This window comes from Lathamus discolor, chromosome 3 (assembly GCF_037157495.1).
Source record: "Lathamus discolor isolate bLatDis1 chromosome 3, bLatDis1.hap1, whole genome shotgun sequence".
Classification (NCBI taxonomy): Eukaryota; Metazoa; Chordata; class Aves; order Psittaciformes; family Psittacidae; genus Lathamus; species Lathamus discolor.
In genome coordinates this window covers 16658413-16676825 of record NC_088886.1, presented here as the reverse complement: position 1 = coordinate 16676825, position 18413 = coordinate 16658413, and the positions used below count along the sequence as shown (strand labels likewise).

The 18413-nt window shown below is 41.8% G+C and overlaps 1 protein-coding gene across 10 annotated transcripts; it reads right to left on the bottom strand.

Moving 5' to 3' along the window:
• Window positions 1-5: 5 nt before the first annotated feature.
• On the bottom strand, window positions 6-17326 carry SAMD13 (sterile alpha motif domain containing 13). 10 transcript variants are annotated; one of them, XM_065673705.1, is made up of 8 exons: window positions 16863-17010; window positions 15366-15450; window positions 11087-11198; window positions 10346-10430; window positions 7592-7671; window positions 5505-5926; window positions 1100-1265; window positions 6-922 (listed from the first exon to the last, which is right to left on the bottom strand). In XM_065673705.1, exons 2-6 carry the CDS (start codon window positions 15416-15418, stop codon window positions 5783-5785), a joined length of 474 nt encoding a protein of 157 aa, XP_065529777.1. In that variant the 5' UTR covers window positions 15419-15450; window positions 16863-17010; the 3' UTR covers window positions 6-922; window positions 1100-1265; window positions 5505-5782. The 10 variants fall into 10 exon arrangements, with proteins under 10 accessions (XP_065529777.1, XP_065529779.1, XP_065529780.1 ...); XM_065673707.1 differs by having other exon boundaries at window positions 6-108; XM_065673708.1 differs by lacking the exon at window positions 16863-17010 and adding an exon at window positions 17252-17326 and having other exon boundaries at window positions 6-1265.
• Between the last annotated feature and the right edge of the window lie 1087 nt (window positions 17327-18413).

Here is an 18413-nt window from a genome sequence, read left to right as displayed (position 1 = left end):
GTTAGCTGACCATAGCAGGCCAGGTATTGCTGCAAGTAAGTGCTTCCCTGTGGGGATGAGCATTTGTAGCCCAGGCCCCGATGGATGGACGTGCACAGGGGAGCCAGCCTAGAAGTGGAACATAAGGTAACAGAGGAGAGAGACACTAGAAGATAAGCACAAAGATGAGCAGAGGAAAAAGGGGGGGGGGAATATATTCATAGTAAAAAATATCAGACAAATCAAAGTCAAATAAAATAATAATTAAAAAAAAAAATCAGCGAGGACATCTCTCCCATATATCTAGCCAGTATCTCTCCCATCAGGCTACTTCACAGCTGGAAACAAAAACCCAAACCAAACAATACTGGAAGAACAAAAAAGTAAAAAAAAATATGGGGAGAAAACTTCGGTGCAGAGGGAAGCATAACAACAGAACCCAGAGTAAGCAAGTACTAAAGATGGCTTCTGCCACCCCTCAGGAGTGACATTAGGCATGAATTCCCATATTAACATCTACATCTGACTGTAAAAGTCATGAGCTCAAGTTTTAATAGACTTGTACTCTTGCAATGTTTCCAAGTAGAGAATCCCAGGCAAACAGGCATGTAGTATTTATACAGAAGGGAGGAAGAATAGGAGTATCCTTGCGAAACAGTATTGCTACACCCATGCACACACCCACTTCCATGCTTCTCCCTGCGGTTTGGCCACCAGCTGGGGAACAAACTCAGCTACAGGTTCCTTACTCTTTACTTCCTTCCTCCTGCTGCACTCCACCAGTACAAGATAAAGCAATGTTACTCTTGAATCAGACATCAGTTCAAATGATGAGCCTTCCCTCCCTTTTTTGATACAATTTAGCTGCTACAAAGTCAGGGCATTCCTCAGTGTAGCAAGTGCGGCAGTGTTCATAGAGGGGCAGCTGGATTATAGCAATCATCTGAAAAGATGAAGAGACCATCCTGAGATGAGTGCAGGCCTGCCAATGCCAAGACATTTGTTCTTGCTTTATCAGCAGATCAGCTGATGATACAGCAGTTATAACTGCTGACTGCTCGTTTAAAGAAGATGTTCACAAGTGCAGCATATAAATACAACAGTGGTCTCCTGTACTCACCAGCAGCATTCAGAAGCAGTGGACCTCTCACATGGAAACCAAGGGCCACTTACAGTCTTCATGGTGCTCCCCTTGGGCTCTCCAGGTGTTTGAGGCTACAGTTCCATCCCCCAGATTTACAGCATCTACCACATAATGTTATTCTGGGAGTAAGTTGAATACGTATCTGGGATTCAAAGGAGCATCACTAAATCAAACAATTCCCGAATTATATGGGTTAAGCAAAAAAGAATTTAATGAACTTGTTACATTGTCATATTGAAGTCAGCCTTCCCAATAGGAATTAAAGCTGTGTATTAAATCAGTCTGCCTATTATTCCAGTGGAAGACTGCCTTTGCAGGCTGATGACAGCCATTGCCATCTGCACTACCCCTAGGGGAAGCTGCTGTCAAAACTGAGCAACACAGAGGTGAAGGTGTATGGAGGCCTTTGGTGTGACAGAATGGGACATGGATGGGCTCTCCTGGCTGACATTTCCCAGCACCAGTCAAGTCCTCTTGTTTTGTTGGAGGAAGCAGAAGCCAATCCATTGCCTGTGTAAATTGTCCCTGAGGTGAAGGTGGGAGAGCAGAACAGACTTTCTCTGGACTGCTCAATTCATCCCACTGTCTGCTGAGACAGTGATGGTTACATTGTTGACATGCAAATTTGCAGTCAATTTTGTACCTGACTTTCGGACCAAAACTCCTTCCTGGAAAGGAAGGAACAGCTGTTCTGACTTTGAAGTAAAGAACCAGAGTGGAGAAAGTGAGATAATGTTTTTTCTGGTCCTGCTCAGACTCAGCCTTCAAATTTTAGATATTATTACCATTAAAAAAAAATTAAAAATACATTTGTAGCTTCCCCTGACTCACAGAAAGTAAGACCCTCTGCTTTTCAATTTACTGTGATTGTAATTGAAGTGTGACAGTGAAAAGAGGAGTGTTGAAGATAACTGACCAACTAAATGCTCTTTTTTAAAAAGAGGAAGTCGTTAAAGACTTGGTAGAATTTGAATCTGCTGAAAAAAGCAGTGAAAAGATAGAAGATATCATTTAGTGAGTAATCACTGACAGTGAGAGCTTAACGTGACATTTTGCCTTGGCCATTTCTAACTAGGAGTGACCCGTGGGAAGCCACTCCCTTTGCTACAGCTGCTGAGTCTTGTCCTAGAATTATAAAAGCAAAGAATTTTCTACAGGTTGAAAAAGTGCAGCACATAAGAGCAAACTGTTTAAAGAAACACAGAGGGAGGGGAGATACCAGCAAGCAGACAGACCCATTTTCTCTGGCTTGAGAAAGTGACCTTTGTGGATAGACACAGCCACAGCCTCCATACATACAGAGGCTTGTATGTGCTTTACGTGTGGCACCTGGTACTATATTTGGAGCAAAGAGAACATGTTATGCATTGTGAATCTACAGCTTGAGAGGACAGTGAATGTCAGAGCTGATGAACAGTACTAATATATATTTCACAACCATCATACCAAAAAAAGAATCCGTAATGCTTTCAAATAATTTTTAAAAGTGCTATGAAAGATTCTGAGAAATGTGCACTAGTGGTATTATGAAAAGGGTAAGAAGAGGGAAAGGGAATTAAGAGGACCTTGGCTGTAGCATGTGTCTCCATTCTTGTGCTGACAGGCAGCAGGGCAGGGAAGCTGACTGTTGTTCTGCTCCTTTAAAACTGCCTCTAGGAGAAGGAGGCCACTCTCTAAACTGCTGGTTCAGCGTGACAGCAAGGAGACCTGCAGCAATGAGACCATCCTCTCTCTCATCCCCACTATCAACTGAGCAGTTGGGCACTGGCAGCTTAACGGCCTCTCAAAGCACAGAAAGGTCTTTTAAGGAGGAGGATCTCTCCTATCTGCAGGCACATTAAGGGCATGTTATAAACTGTATTCTTGCAAACTCTGTTACTACAGAACTGCAGTATTGACAGGGTATCCAGTAATGCCCATCAGTCACCTCCTCATCTCAACAGCAGCTGTGTTTTCTGCAAGAGAAATGGGAGCTAAAAATAATCCGGCTTTGACTTCCTCTCTCAAACCCGCCAGTCTCTTTTTAAAAGATTTTTCATTCTCACAGAAAAAAGCAAGGAGAATGTAACTGACAAAATCAGAACAGTCACCTGCACAAAGTGAGCAGCAGCATTAGAAAGCTCAGAGAACAGCAGGAAACTACAATACGGATCAGGGACATTAAAAAAAAAATTGTTACAGTTCTGAGCAACCTCCTCCAAATTCCTTTTCATATTTTGCAGCAAGACTCCCACTAGGTCTCTACTTGTACAAACCAGTTAGTGGAGCTGATCAAAAGGGAAAAGAATCTGGATGTCTCTGAATACAGCTCATTTGTTCATTAAAACATATTAAATGAACAAACAGTGCTCAGTAATCACCAAATGCGCTCTTGCAGCTACAGGAGAGATTTTACTCCCTCATGGAATGTTTTAATTTTATGTCATCCATAGATCTATGAAATGTGTTAATCCTACACCAAGCATGCATATGGAGAAAAAGAGACTACTCAATTCATCCTTCAGTAACATAGTACTATGTATACTCCTGCAACAATAATCCTACAAAAAAAAGGGCTGGCACTCATCTCCAGACTGCTACACGTAGCTGGTTCGCATAATCCTATTCATAAACATACTGAAACCTCTATTGAGATATTTAGGAAGATCCCTACTTCCAGTAGGTACGTCTACACACTGTCAAAATATAAATAAAATCATAAGCAGAATTCAGACAGTACTTGAAGTGAGCACAATATGAAGGACAGAAAGAGAAATGGTGAATACATTCCCATCTCCTATCATCTGTCTCAAATTCCAAATAAATATATTGTACAAGGTAATAAAGTATACAAGAAAGCATGCTGCTGTGTATACTTTATGCATTATACCATATAATGTGAGCTTTACCTAAGTAAATGTTAATAGGTACAGCATACCTATTAACATGGCTTTACCACTTCTCAAATCTCAACTCTAGAAACCAAAAGTAACTCTTTTAGCACTGCAGCATCAACAATCACACTCTGCGCCTGGCCAAGTCATAAATGAAGACAGGGCCGCCGCCTAGGCAGGAGATTTAAGGAGCTTCTCCTTCCTCTTCCTGAATCCTGCTCCTATTTGGCAGAAAGCACCACTCTCTTTTTACCTTCTTCCTTCTCAGCTGCACCCCCTCACTATTTCCTCCCACACCATTTTCACTTTCACCACTCTCCTGCTTATTTCCTACTTCCCAGTTCCTTTGCTAAGCCTTACTGATGCAACCTCACATCCCAGCTTCTGGGGTCATAACAAAGCTTTCATGACCCCAGACATAGATAGACCGTGGACTGGATATCTCTCAGGCATTTTAGGGCAAATCACCTTGCTGTACCAGGGCCAGCACAGTGCCTCTACACCACTGATGGCTCTAGAATGTGGTAAGAGAAGCACAGATGTTACTGGTGAACTGTGATCAGGGCTTCTCCTTCAGCAGTATATAACACTAGATAAGAAAAAGCAAAAATAATTGTTTTTAAATATCTTGGTAGGTGGTATTAAAAGTAATCACAAGAACATAGAGCATTAAGTTGGTTTTGGTATCTTTTTAATGTGAAAATGGAGAAAACCAAGAGCTCTGATATACCACAACAAAGAATCAGAGAAAGTAAAAAATCTGTAAAGTAAACTGAATCCAAACATAAGCAATGCTTTATTGGGATATAGCAAGCAACCTATCAAATAGGGAACTGGTACAAACAGATTGAACAAGACTCTCTTTTAACAGAGATGTATGGTGATGAGACAGCTTCCTTCAGTTTTAAAACAAGTATTCAAACTGTTAAGTAAAGCATTAAAAAAAATCAACCATTACACCACCAATGACAGACAATATTAGAAATGTGCAGAATTTTACTCTTTTTACAAATTTCTGCATAATGTTAAAAAACAACTTATCATAAATTAGAAAAAGGAATAAAACAAAGCTTTTTTGTTTTGTTTTGCAAAGCAACACAAACTTTTAAAAACCAACTATACTTTACATAGAACTACTATTAAAACCAGGTGAAAACAAGCTGAAAATTTAAAGGACAGCAAAAAATACACAACCCAGTTTCACCTTCTGCTATTGAAGGGTTTATGTTAGTTGTATACACAGCTCTAAACATTGCAGCATACCACACGTAAACCTTAATAAGGTCAAAATAGGACCCTCTGCAAAAAAGGGTGACTTGGCAAGTGTCAGTCCCATCCTAAAATTACAAGTAGCAATATTTTTAGTAGGTCTTTAGTATAAACCAAAACCTACCTTAATTGGTTTCTCTCCCAAAGATGCATGTAAACTTTATTTGTGTTTGGGGTTTTTTGGTATTTTAATTCATGAAATCAAGAACATGTCTGGCTCAAAAATGAGATTGACATACCTCCCTTTTGTTCTGGATACAGTGATGTAGCTATTTCAACATGCTCATTGACACTTCCTAAAAGAGAAAATCATTATGTACTATGTAAAAAATACACACCACTTCTCTCAGTTCAGACTCAGTATATAGTATATTGCCAACTCTATCCAATAGGATATATATAATAATTTGGTTTAAATTCTTAATAGATATATTTTCTCTTTACAAAGTTCCACCACATGAAACCAAATTGCTTATTTGTTGTTTGAGGCACAACATGACCCCAGTTAGATAATTTGCTATAAAGAGTTGTTTTTTAGATGTTGTGTCTGTAGAGGTTTAACGTGATATTCATAGATTTTCAGCGCAGGCCCCAGTTTTAATGAAAGTCCAGTCAGTACATCATTTCTTGTCATCAAGAGTAATGATTTGCCATCAATTTCCTATAAGAAGAATTAAAGAGTTTATAAAGACAAATGCACAAACCTAACAGATGAGAACAGTCATGCAATAAATGGAGGACTACTACAGAGGATCAATGAGAAAAAAAAAAAAAGTAGCTTTTATTTTCCTTAAACTGTGTTTATAGCTGCTAAATTCTGCTGTCGGCTTTTCAAGTGATCACTTGTGCTGACTAAGGCATAAATGCTGTGTAGTCAAAACCCAAATAAGCTTTATTTCAAAATTCCCTCTTCGTAAATCTGTTTCAAATTAATAGGTACATGTGCAGATTGCCTAATTGTCGCCATTAAGAGAAGGACACTCTCAAAAAAGCAGCTTATAAAGTGCATTCCGGGAGAATTACCATTGACAGCGATAGGCAAGTTTGGACTAGTCAGTATCTGCTAATAACTTCAGATGCCTTCTTTAAAAGGCCAGTCTTCCCATGTGTCCTGTGGGGAAGGGAGGAGAAGTCTCCTGCAATCAGAAATTTTAGAACTGCTTTTAATATTTACTATTTAGACTACTGTGGAACTCAACAATGGGAGGGAACTTCTTTGATTGATTGTTTTGTTTGTTTGTTTTTTCCTCAAACCTTGGCTATTTGACTTATTTAGATTAAAATCCTGTAGGCTTTAGGGTTTGTTTTTTTTTTACTTCAAACCCTTGTTGTATATTTGAAAACTACCTGTAAATGATTCCTCAAAGGTCAAAATGGAAGAGAAAGAATCTACACCTTTCAACTCCCATCTCTGTTTTAGACATGGGACCATTCTTTTCTTTACACATCTCTACAGTTCAATCACAGTGCACTATGCAGGAAACAGGAGCAATAGCTAATGCATTGACTGGTGTCTCACAACACAGCGAGACCTCCCAGGGCTGTCCTAGCCCAAAGAAGTATATAGCCTTATGGCATTCTCCTGCTATAAGGACTGAACTTGACTCTGCTGTTGCATTATCTTTTAATAAAAAAAAAAAACAAACAAAACCAAAAAACCCCAAAATATCCACAATTGTTAAATTTGTTATCAAAAGCCAACAACCAGTTCAAATGCTTGCATATATTGTTGCTGTCCATGATAATATAGCGCCAAAAATTTGTATTTTTATAAATATTATAAACATCACACATCAATTTATCCCACTGCAGCACCTTAGGAATACTAACTGTTGTCTTGGAAATGTCAGAGATCCCATCCTTGATTACAACTCAACATAAAAGGAGGAAGACTTACATTAGAGTTATTAGAGTTCAGCATGAATTTGTCCAGACTTATCTCTCTTCTGACTTGGTAAAGATTGTAGGTACAAAATACATGGGCAAACCACAACATACTCAAACGTCAGCTGTAAGCAGAATTTCTTTAAATGATGACTGCTAGTCCCTCAGGGGAGCACAGTGTAAAAGTAGTTCCAAAAGGAAAAAGTTTCCAGTAGCTTTTTACCCAATTATATCAGGTGCCTCTTTCCAGTTACTGCTGAGAATGATAACAGTTAAAACCAGTTTCTATCCTCTCTTTTTCATTCATCACAATTCTTTTTGTGGGAATTTTGACACCAGTGAGTATTTTGCTCATTGCTGTGACCTTTCCTGAAGTTGCCTTTTCTGTTGTTCAATGATGCTATGGAGGAATAACTGTCGCCAAATGAAATAAATCCCGTACCTGGCACTGGAGAAACTCCAAGAACAGGAAAAAAACATTGACTCCTTTCCCTTCTTCTTCCACATGGCTCGCCATGGATTCTAGAAATGTTGGTAACTTTAAATGAATAGAAAACTGATTCTCTAAACATATATGTGTAGAAATGAATGATATATTTGTGTGCATTGTAAGCTCTTCTACTACTTTCTAGTTTTCCACTTAAACCTGCCTCCATACATTTGTTAGTCAGTCCAGTTTTTGGTACCAGGTAAGCTTCTGTATGCTTTGGTGACTTCTCCAAATTTCTTCTCTGCTACTTCTCTATTTTCTGGATTTTTTTCAGGATGCAACTTCAATGACAGCCTTTGTTATGCCTTTTTAATGTCATCTGCAGAGGGACCCCACTGCACAAATAGAGCTAACATCCATTGTCCCAGGATGACCTCAGCAGCAATAGCATATTATCTTCAGTAAATGACCAGAGGACCAGTTTTGCTTCAAGTTCTCCCAGCATTCTTTCTGCTTTTTCTCTAAGTGACTGAGAACTGCAAGGTTTCACGGTACAGATAACATGAAAGCAGAGCAGCCAGCATGCTCACATGATCCTCCATGCCATGGCTCTGCTAGAAAGCAGCAGTGGACACAAGCTAGCATCAAACCATAGTTCCCCTTCTGGTAAGACATTGCAGTGAGGCCAGCAAACTAACACTGGATTTCTTGGGCCTATCTGGCTATCACAATACTAACGGCTAAAAGCCACTTGAGCAACAATGAAAGTCAGGCATAGCACTAGCATGTCTCAACACATGGCAAACAGCTTCAGTTTTTGAGAGAGCCACAGCCCCATGGGCTCCCAGGGCTTCTAGCTTAGCCATGTACAGAGAGGCAGCAGTTATTTGAAGGTGTTCACACCTTCATCCCATATCTGCCCTGCCTTCCTCTTTGGTTATCCTGTGCCTCCAACTTCTTGGCTTCTTTGATTTGCTTTCTGATGTTATGGGTGTTTTTGTTACTGGGCAACGTATTTCAGTTGAATCTGTTTTCATCAGTGAGCTCTTTTGACTTGCTGACATCAGTGAAACTCCAAGAAGGAATAATGTATAATCATACAATCATCACTTCTTACCAGCACTTACAACACGGTTTTAATAAAATATTCTGCAGTACTTAAAATTATTTCTCCTTTTCTTTAAAATGCTGCGAGAAAAAAAATCCAGTCTTAAAAATTCTTTGAGCCACTTGCTTTGTGTGAGTCCAGACACATTCAGATTCATCAAAAGAAAGTGTAGACTCAGTTACTGTTGTGCAAAAGCTGAACGTAGTAACAGATCTCATTATTACATTCTGAGCTATGGATGTTTTGTAAGGAAACCATTGTGCTACCCCTACTGAAGCAGACCAATGAAAAACAATTTCCCATTGTTGTAGGTAAAATGGAATACTTTCCTTTACCGTTTACAACCTCATTCCCCTTCTAGTACATATTCAGGGCAATAGCAGATCAAGTTAATTTGGGTTTCTGGGACCCAGGCAAGCTGCAGTACAAATGGCAAACTACAATGGAGATGGACAGAGCTTCAGCTGCATGCCTGGGAACTATACAGACTGAGGACAGCTACGGGTTCAAAGTGAACCTGATAACACTTCCATACCTGGAAGGCCTGGGAGATTTTGATAACAAATGCCATAAGCACACAAAGTTAGTGACTAGTATACAACATAAAAGAAACTGAACACAAACACCAGTAAGAGGTTAGGAACAGGGTTATTCCTGGAACTGTTCCTGGTGCAGACAAGGAATGGGCTGGCAGAGCTGGCATGGAGGACCAGGTACTTGCTGCTCCTTGTGCTGCTAAGGGAATGGAGAGGGAAGGATGTGGCAATAAATTCCACTGTAAGTGTCTGCCCCACATCTCCTGGTTGCATCCTGATGGCAGCTTTTCACCTCCCTCTCTAAGGCTTTGCATAAAGTGAAGTTAGTAGTGGAATCACAGCCACATTTCTGCCCATGGCTACCCCAGCAGAGCCCTGGCAATACATTGCTAAAAAGTAGCTTACTTCAGCTATCCTCCTGAAGCCGCCTGCCCTCACTGCAGAATACTAATAAAACCTTTACACTCTACTTCTATGCTGCTTTCCGGCAGACTGTTGCAAATTGCTCTGCCAAACCTCGTCAGTCTCACCTTGCTGCTGTTAGATCAGTAGTAATACTGCAGTATTATTGACAAGCCAGCTGAGGTGCAGAGAGGTTATTTGATGAAAATCAGAGGTATCTGCCAGTATAAGGAAAAAACTCCCAGAGGTTGTAATTATGTTGCCTGTGTGTTTTTTTAAACCACATTTCCAGGGCAGTGGAGGAGACAAGGGTGCTGGTATTTAGGAATGGATACACTTAAACAATTTTTTTGCCTATTTACCCATCTTCCAATTCTGAAAAAATTATAGCACCTGCAGAAACAGCCTCTCTCTGCACCCTGCAAAAGAACTACCCAACACCAGGCTTTTGACCTGCAAGAACAAAGAGATAAATTTAGATACTGTTATAGTCACTAATTCCAATCTCATGGGACTTCACTGTCCAGGTGCTGAAGGTCAGCATGATTAACCTGACCAACAGTAATGGCATTTCATATTATATTTACAGTTTCCCTACAAAGCTGCCCATAACTTGTACTAGATCAGTGCCTTGGAAGGTCAAGACATCTATTTTGGTAGCTAGATACAGGTGGTGTTTAAATAATTTCCTGGTAGTTGCACACAAACGTACAGACTTACCAGGGAAGGTGCTGAACCGACAATCCAGAGATGTAAGTCTCTTCTCTATGGGACAGGTGAGCTGTAGGCCGAGTAAGCCAATTCCCTGTTCCACACAGTAATACACCTTACAACCATGCTGACACGTGAGTTGCAAGGGGCCATATAACTATTAAAATTCTTTGCTCATCAAATCTACCAAAAGAAGCCATCCATTAGCATCAGCAGTTACAAGGACCAGAAACGAAGACCCAGCCTCTTTCTCTGAAAAACATGCTGCTCCAGTGCCTAAAAAGATTATTCCCCTTTACTACCAACTTGTCCTTTCCTGTTTGCTTGCACTGCTAAGTTCAATGCAACCCAGCAGCCCCTTGGTTATCCTAGGTTTCCAAAAGCTACTTGCTTCTTAGGTGTCCCAGACTGTATAAATAGTCGTAAGTGTATCTATACAATACACTAATTACCACTCACATTTTAAATAACAAGATAGTAAAACTGAGTGGGTTGTACAAGAAGACTGAGGCCAAGGCAGAAAATTTGTTTAGATTCATCACCTTTCACATGACTCTCTTAGTCAAAATCCAACCCATTATTCACACCTTGTTGAACAATACTATTACTCAGAGATCATAGTCCCATATTTTTACCCTCCACTAATGTGGGATTTCCACTCCCATTTGACAGTATATAACCAAGTCCATGACAAAAATGTGCCATTTGAGAAACTGATGCCAGTGAATAGATGTTTCCTAACAGATTTACCTGTTCTTGAAAAGCATTGGCTTGTTCTTCAAATCCAGCTGTTCTGAAATAATTCACAACATCAGTAACAGCCCAGTCAGCAGGATCCGGAGGTCTCCCATTCTCTACTGAACTGCAAAGTACAAATCCAGACAAGTGATCACTAAATGCGTGCAGAGTGTCTGCTACTCCTCTGTGCACACCCCATGTACATTCCCTCCTTCCTTGTTCCTCCAGGAAAAGTAGCCTTTGACACACCTCCCCCTGCCCTGGTACAGAACAGCTATTCCTGTTCTCTTCCATTTCAAAGACCTGATGCTGGGGACAACTGAGGTACCTCTCCCTTCAGAAAAGAATAAAGTTTATGAATCTTCACATCAGCCAAAGCTAATCAGTAAGGATCTTCGCAGTTCAAGAACAAAGACTATCATGACTGAGGTACCAAATACCTGCCTTTCAAGACTGCAGCTTGCTTTCAGCTACCAAGTACTTACAAAGAATTGCAGTATGTGGGTTATTCTTTTCCCAGATGAAACTGTACTTCCTTGTAACATGGGCAGAAACTACTGGAAACCACCTTTACCTTGCAAAACAAAACAATAACAACCAACCAGAGGCACCAACACTTGCACTAATTGCTCAATATTGAAAATTTCCCTAAAGTGTTTTTGGACTCATCCTTGGACAAATCTATGGACTTTTTGTAAACACAGTCAGAATGAATTCCTTCTGTGCTTGACCTCAGGCAATTGCTTTCCACAGTAGCAAAACCAACCAATTATTCATATTACTATCCTTATTCTGCATTTCTCATACTCAAACTGCTGTCACCCTATCTCAGATAACCTTTGTGCTTCTGCAAATTCTTGGTAACAAAAACACACAGTCAGCTTGCCTTTCCTACAGCAATTTAGGAGGATGAAGAGCAAGATGTCAAAAGAAAGGTGTTAAAGAAGTTCTTTCTCAACTAGAAGTCACAAAGTCCATGACAGACGTTTCTGCAGTGTTCTGCATGCTTAACCATAATGCTAATGTAGAAATATTGAAAACTTATAGACCAGGACACATGTCAGAATCCTGTCCATTTCAGGTCCTGAAGCTTAGAGGACTTTGATTTTCAACAGCACCAGCTGGAAAAGAAACACAGATTATACTCTGCTAACAGCATTTTTATGCCATCCTTCAGATTTTTCTGTTCCAGCTGCCACCACCTCTGTCTTGCCTAGATTTGTGTCTTTCAGCAAAATAACTGAAGGAATCAAGAGCCAACCATTTTTCCAACCAGCCATGAAAAGAAGTGAACAGAATCACATACACTACTCCCACCACTATTTCTACAACATCCCAATTTCTACAACTAGCTCAGCCCTAGACTCATGAACACAGTGATCTTTGTTTCTCTCCTAACTTTTGTAATGTACCTGTCAACACAGCAACAAAATTCTGGTCCTAGGGACTCACACTGCAACCTCAACATCACATTGAATGCTGCAATTTGCTTTCTAAAAGCAGTTTCTTTCACTTATCACATGGAATATATACAAATCTCAGAGCAATGAGCAAAGGGCCAGAGTTTCTTACTTTTGCTCATCAAGTAATGACTGACTTCATGAATTGCTTCACTGATTGTGATTACACAAAAGGGCAATACTCAGCAAAATTGAAAATGAGAGTATGCAGCCTTATCAGAACTGCACTTTGTTTTTTTTATCAAAGAGTGCCTTTCAATTAAGATTTTTGGTGTTGTGCACATTCTGAGGCTTAAGAAGTAAAATGTGAAAAGCACCAGAGAAAACCTATACATATTTGTAAAGGCAGCATTTGAAGTATTATATTTAAATCTTTGTATTTTCCCCTAGACTATCACTTTCAATGACTCATCTTCTACTTAAAATTAAAAATAAACAAACAAACCCCCAACTCCTCGGTACTTAAAAAGTAAAACCAACAACATAATAAATCCTAAAAGATACTGAATTTAATTCTTCCTAAATAGCAAATAAAATATTCAATCTGTAAAAATACCTCCTAATTGTATTTTGCTTGCTTCCTGAAACACTCTAATTTCCAGCTAAATATGGTCTCAAACCCTCCAGCCCACAATTTCATATTTCAGCCCACATATGCTAGTTCTTCATGTAGCTTTTCTTTTTACCATTATGGAACTACAGCTTGGTCCAGCCCCATTCCAGGCTCAACTGCAATGACTTCAGGGGCTCTACCTTAGTCATTAACTAATCACAGAAAATAATTGCAAGTTCCTGCCTCAAGGAATAGCATCATGCTGGACCACAAGTGAGCCAATTTCCACAGCTACAGCTGCAGAAAACTCAAAAGCATGTGGCAGACGGTTGGAGACTGGCTTTTAACCCATCTACCCACACAGATGCTCATTTGGCTTCTAGACTTTGTCTCCTCCTTGCCCTGCTGTTGCACGTGGCTCTATTCTTTAGACAAGAAAAAGGAATATGTAACAGCCATAGCATAGCCATACACCGATTTATGCCAGACATTCTGGATGCTGTATTAAGAGGACTGGCATTTTAGGCTTTATAACAAGATACTAGATGCACTAGCAATGAATAAAAATGAGGCTTGACTGCTTTTCACCACTGTCCCTGTGCCTTTATTGCCATCATGTGGCAGAAGCAGCAAGGCTTGCAAGGGTATAGCTGTGAACAAACAGATTTTAGCCAAGCTATTTATAATCACTTCAAGAAAGTGCCAAATACTTCCTTTGTAGATACATGCACATACAATGTTCATTTAGAAAGCACGGCTCCTGATCAGTGTAAATACAAATCCCATCTAAAAAGCCAACTTTACCAGCGGCAGTTGAGCCCTTATCACCTAAGCCTTAGGGTGAAATGATTAAATGTAAACTGTCCTTGCCCTAACTGCCCCCTTTTTTCTCCCACCATAGAGTCCTCATTGTAGAAGCAAGACTGCCAACTGAAGGTGGCTTCTGAGGGACACATACACACAACATAATTTATTCATAGTCACTGAATAGGAAAATGCATTTTATGTTGGTGTGGTGTAAGCAGTGTCTCAAGAGAAGTGGGAGCATGCCAATTTTAATGGCTGCCACCAGATCTTTTGATGCTGTGTCATAATCAAGTGTTTTACCAGCATCTTGAAGTGATAATGAAGACGGTGATTCTTACTACTACTACTCTAGGGCCTGGAAGCCAAAGCATTGTCAACTTTTCATGGAAGGCTTGTGGAAAAGAGATACGAAGGAGAAGAATGACGTGCAGCTTTGCAGAAGTGCTGCTGTTTGAGAAGACAAAGAAAGGTACTGGAGTGAGTTGTTTTTTTGGTTTGTTCGGGTTTTTTTTAATTTTGTTTTGGCTTTGCTTGGGTTTTATTTCGGCTTTGCTTGGGTTTTGTTTCTCTGGGGGGTTTTCGCATTTTGGTTGTTTTGGTTGCTTTTTTCTTTTTTTTTTGGGGGGGGGAAGGTTTGTTTGTTTGTTTGTGGGTTTTCTTTAAATATATCCATATATGCATATATCTATCTTACCACAGCTTCTATAACTTTAAAGCAGCAAGGCCAAATTTTTCCATACAGAACTCTACTTCTCAGATCATAACATCACTCACAATTGAGAACTGCCAGCCCTGATTTAAAAATTGCTGACCTCTGAGGATACAGAAATGCCTCCAGAAGAGGTCCTATCCCTTAGCCTGCAGTCTACCATGCTAAAGGAAAATTGTAGAGCAGTGCACGCCATGTCTTTGCTTTATTCTCACCCTAGATCTGAAGTAAAAACCCAGTTTAGGCCTTCTCCAGTGAACAGCTTAAATTATATCTTCCAGAAGAGACTGACACCAAAGACACGCTGCTGCTACTACTACTTCTCAGCAATGCCGGGCAGTCAGCAGAGAAGGGCATGTGTCTCTCTGAATGAGACAAAGAGTAGACTTCCATATAGAACACACCTCTCCCTCAGGAACTGCCCCTACAAAAGCCACTACCAGACAGGTGAGCAGATGTAGAATACTGGTTACTGGGCTACCACTTGTTTTAGACTCTGACTGAGAGGAGAAAATCAGTGGAGAAAGGTACCCCAACTTAAGTTACTAGCTTCTACATCTCTCCATTCCACATATCACACAGATTCAGTTCCCAAGGCTGAAATTTGAAGCTGAAATACAACAAAAGTAATTGAGAACAGGCAAGGTTTGAAGCAAGCAAATATGGAGGTGCTCATCATTGCCAGTGACAATAGGTCAAATTAAAACTAAAATCAAAATCCATGTGCTGTTTAAATAAACTGAACACTATGGATTCACTTACTTTTTGACATCCAGAGAGCCATTTTCCTTGTTTTCCATGTCAACAGTTAGCATGGGGAGGATAGAAGTTTCTTTTACTTCAGCAACTGATCAATAAGGGGAGAAAAAATTATGTTTAATTATTGGTAGTATGAGAAGAGCAATATAATGTAACAGAAACAAGCATTCTACCAGGACACAACCATGTTTCCACTTGAGAGCACAGGTGCTGTCAAAAGACTGTTTTTCTCAGAAGCCTGTCAAAGCTCATAATAGCTAATGAACTAGGAAATGCTGACCTGTGCTTCAAACACAAGAAATATTTCACACCTGAAAAACCAAGGAAGGAAATGTTACATTTGATCCTTCCTGAAACTTAAAAATTTTGTCAAACTATATATCCATATGCGTAGAGTGATGTGCAATATATAGCTAGACAACAAGGGAGCTTATTATGCCTTCATCATCCTGCTATACAGAGGATCCGAACAGATGTATGATCTTATCCCTAGTGAGGATAAGATCTGAGGGTTTGAAATTCATAGCCTTGTCCTACAAATGGGGAATCCAGGATACAGATCAGCACAAAGTGACTTATACCCATTTCACACATACGGTAAGGAGAGTTTAGAATTGAGTGCCAAACTCCTGAGCCCAGAAATCTATATCTTATCCATAAGAACATCCTTCCTTCACTAGCACGGTGTCTCCTACAGGTACCATATGCTGGACTCTGAAACGAAAGGGGCATACGAAGGACACAGGAGAAAATCCAGTTTGTTTCCCTCCTTGTAGAGTGCTGGAATACTTTCGCTACACAGCTTTTTCTATCACTCCACAGAACATGCAGAAATGACTGAAGCCTTTTCTTTCTGTTCTCAAGTAAGCCATTTCTATTTCAGAAAGCACCAAAGAACTGACCAAGGACTCAGGATGCTCTTGCTGTAGCATTAATGGATGCCAGTGAAATGTTACAGAGCTCTGGGAAGTACAGACTAGGGAAATCATGCTCTTCAACTAAAACTTTGCAAAACCAGAAAGTAGCAATTAATATTGCTGTTAAAAAAATAAATAAAAAGACCCTTTATTACACAGCTAGCAGCACGCAAAGTACCAGCAAAACAGTAACAAACTAATCGAAAAGATGCTTCTTCCTGCGCCGCTGACCAAACAACGCATTCCCTCGAAACACTTCTTGGTTCACCTGAGGTGCCTGCAAAACGACAACCGCACCAGTTCGCCTGCGGGAGGTCCCTCACCCCGGCCGCGCAGGACCCGCGGCCACCCCGGGCTCGGGGCACGGCACCTCCCGCGGAGGGAGCCCGCTGCCATCGGGGGGGCTCCCGGGGCTCTCCCCTTCCCCCGCGGCAGGAGGAGCCAGCTCCTCCGGGGCTGTGTGGCACGCGTTCACCATTTTACAAGCATCTCCGAGACCGTTCGCCAGGCAGCACTGCACCACATTGTCAATTTTTGGCTGGGGGGGGTGAGGGGTGGGGGGAAGTAAGACAGAAAAACCTACCTACGAGCAACTAAACCAAAGCATTGCTACGGGCTGCTCCGGAGCCCGCGGCTCCCGCCCCCCCGCCGGCAGCGGGGCGCTCTGAGGCGGCTCAGTTTGACACCGGGCAGCAGCCCCGCCTGGCGCCCGGCCCGCCTGACGTGCCCGCCACACACGGCCCGCACCAACCGCCGCCCGCGTCATGGCGCCCGTTTTAAAGGCGCAGCACTGCGCCGCCTTCCCCGCTCCCCCCGCTCAGCCCGGGGCCCGCTGGGTCCCCCCGCCCGCCGCCCTGCAGCAGCTCCCTTCCTCGCAGGAGTCCGCTCCGCGGAGGGCACTCCGGGGGGCCTGATGGAATGGGAGCAGCGACCGACCCCTCCGGGAAGCGGCTTCCCTCCGGCAGCACTTACCTGCGGGGCAGCCGCGGGCAGGGCGGAGGCGGGCTGCTGGCACGGGCGGCTGCAGGGCCGGAGAGGAGCGCTCAGTGCCAGATTCATGACCCGAGTTTCTTGGGACCTCCTTGTAAACATTTCTACTCCTCCTACCGAGTGGGGTGTATGAAATAATGGTACGAGTGGGGGAAAAGGGAAAAAATCGCAGATGTTCTTTGAAGGATACAGTACTGAGCCGAAGAAATTTACACAAGGTGAGAAATGGGAACAACCAGATCTCGGGAAAAAATGATAAAGTTACATAAAATTCGTTTCTAGGACAAGTTCGTCAACTTGGAGGTGGCTATCAGACACTTGGCTTTCTCTGGAACTGGAGCATCAGCAGGGGCCAGGTGACAGGAAAGGGGACCAACGAAGGGCAGCGCCACCAGCAGCACTGGGGAAAAAGGGAGATGGAGACAGCGATTCGCAGGGACAGCTACACCTCGTACTCACATAAACGTCGTGTCTTATTTCACAAGGAGACCCACAGATACCCACGGGATTTGCTGTGCAGTGAGGTACAACTCAAAATGCACGCAAACAATCAACTAAGTCTGGTCCACTGGCAATCAAATCTCACCCACAAAGATTAATACAAATGTTGGCACATTCCTCCAACAATTGCAGTTTTTTACATTACACTATTTTTTAACTTCTTCTCTCAGACTTCCCTTGATTCAGGCTGTTTTCTAATGGCATAGAAGCGTTACATGGATGACACGCTGTCAGCACTAGGGAAATTAAGCAAGTAATACCAACCAACCCACCCTGCCTTTCCCACACACAGGCTTTGGAGGCCCCCTCCACACCAGGGCTGCGTCCCAACCCCAACTCAGAGGCTGTGACCTTCTGACCATCCTTAACAGCCTGGCTTAGTACAAATTTTGGGATGTCTTACTTGCAGAATTTCCCTCTGAGTCAAAAGACTCAAACTACACCCTTGCAGTTCACCAAGAGGCAATAGGACATTGCAAGCTACCTGGGCATTCATACGGAATGAGCTGGTGACTTCAGCTGATTTCTGCAGAGCAAGTTACGGCACTGTGCCACAAGTGCCTCAGCTGGCACCCACAGACAGAGCAGCAGGGCAGGCACAGGTCTGGCACAGGCACCCTGCATCTGTCTCACTCACAGAAGC

Bases quoted from the DNA above. Each gene is read 5' to 3' on its own strand.
- SAMD13 (XM_065673708.1), bottom strand. From the start codon at position 15,418: ATGCTAACTGTTGACATGGAAAACAAGGAAAATGGCTCTCTGGATGTC. The intron at 11,199-15,365 runs GTAAGTGAATCC...TGTACTTTGCAG, and splicing joins GGCTCTCTGGATGTCAAAAA to TTCAGTAGAGAATGGGAGAC. The intron at 10,431-11,086 runs GTAAATCTGTTA...TGTGTGGAACAG, and splicing joins CCAATGCTTTTCAAGAACAG to GGAATTGGCTTACTCGGCCT.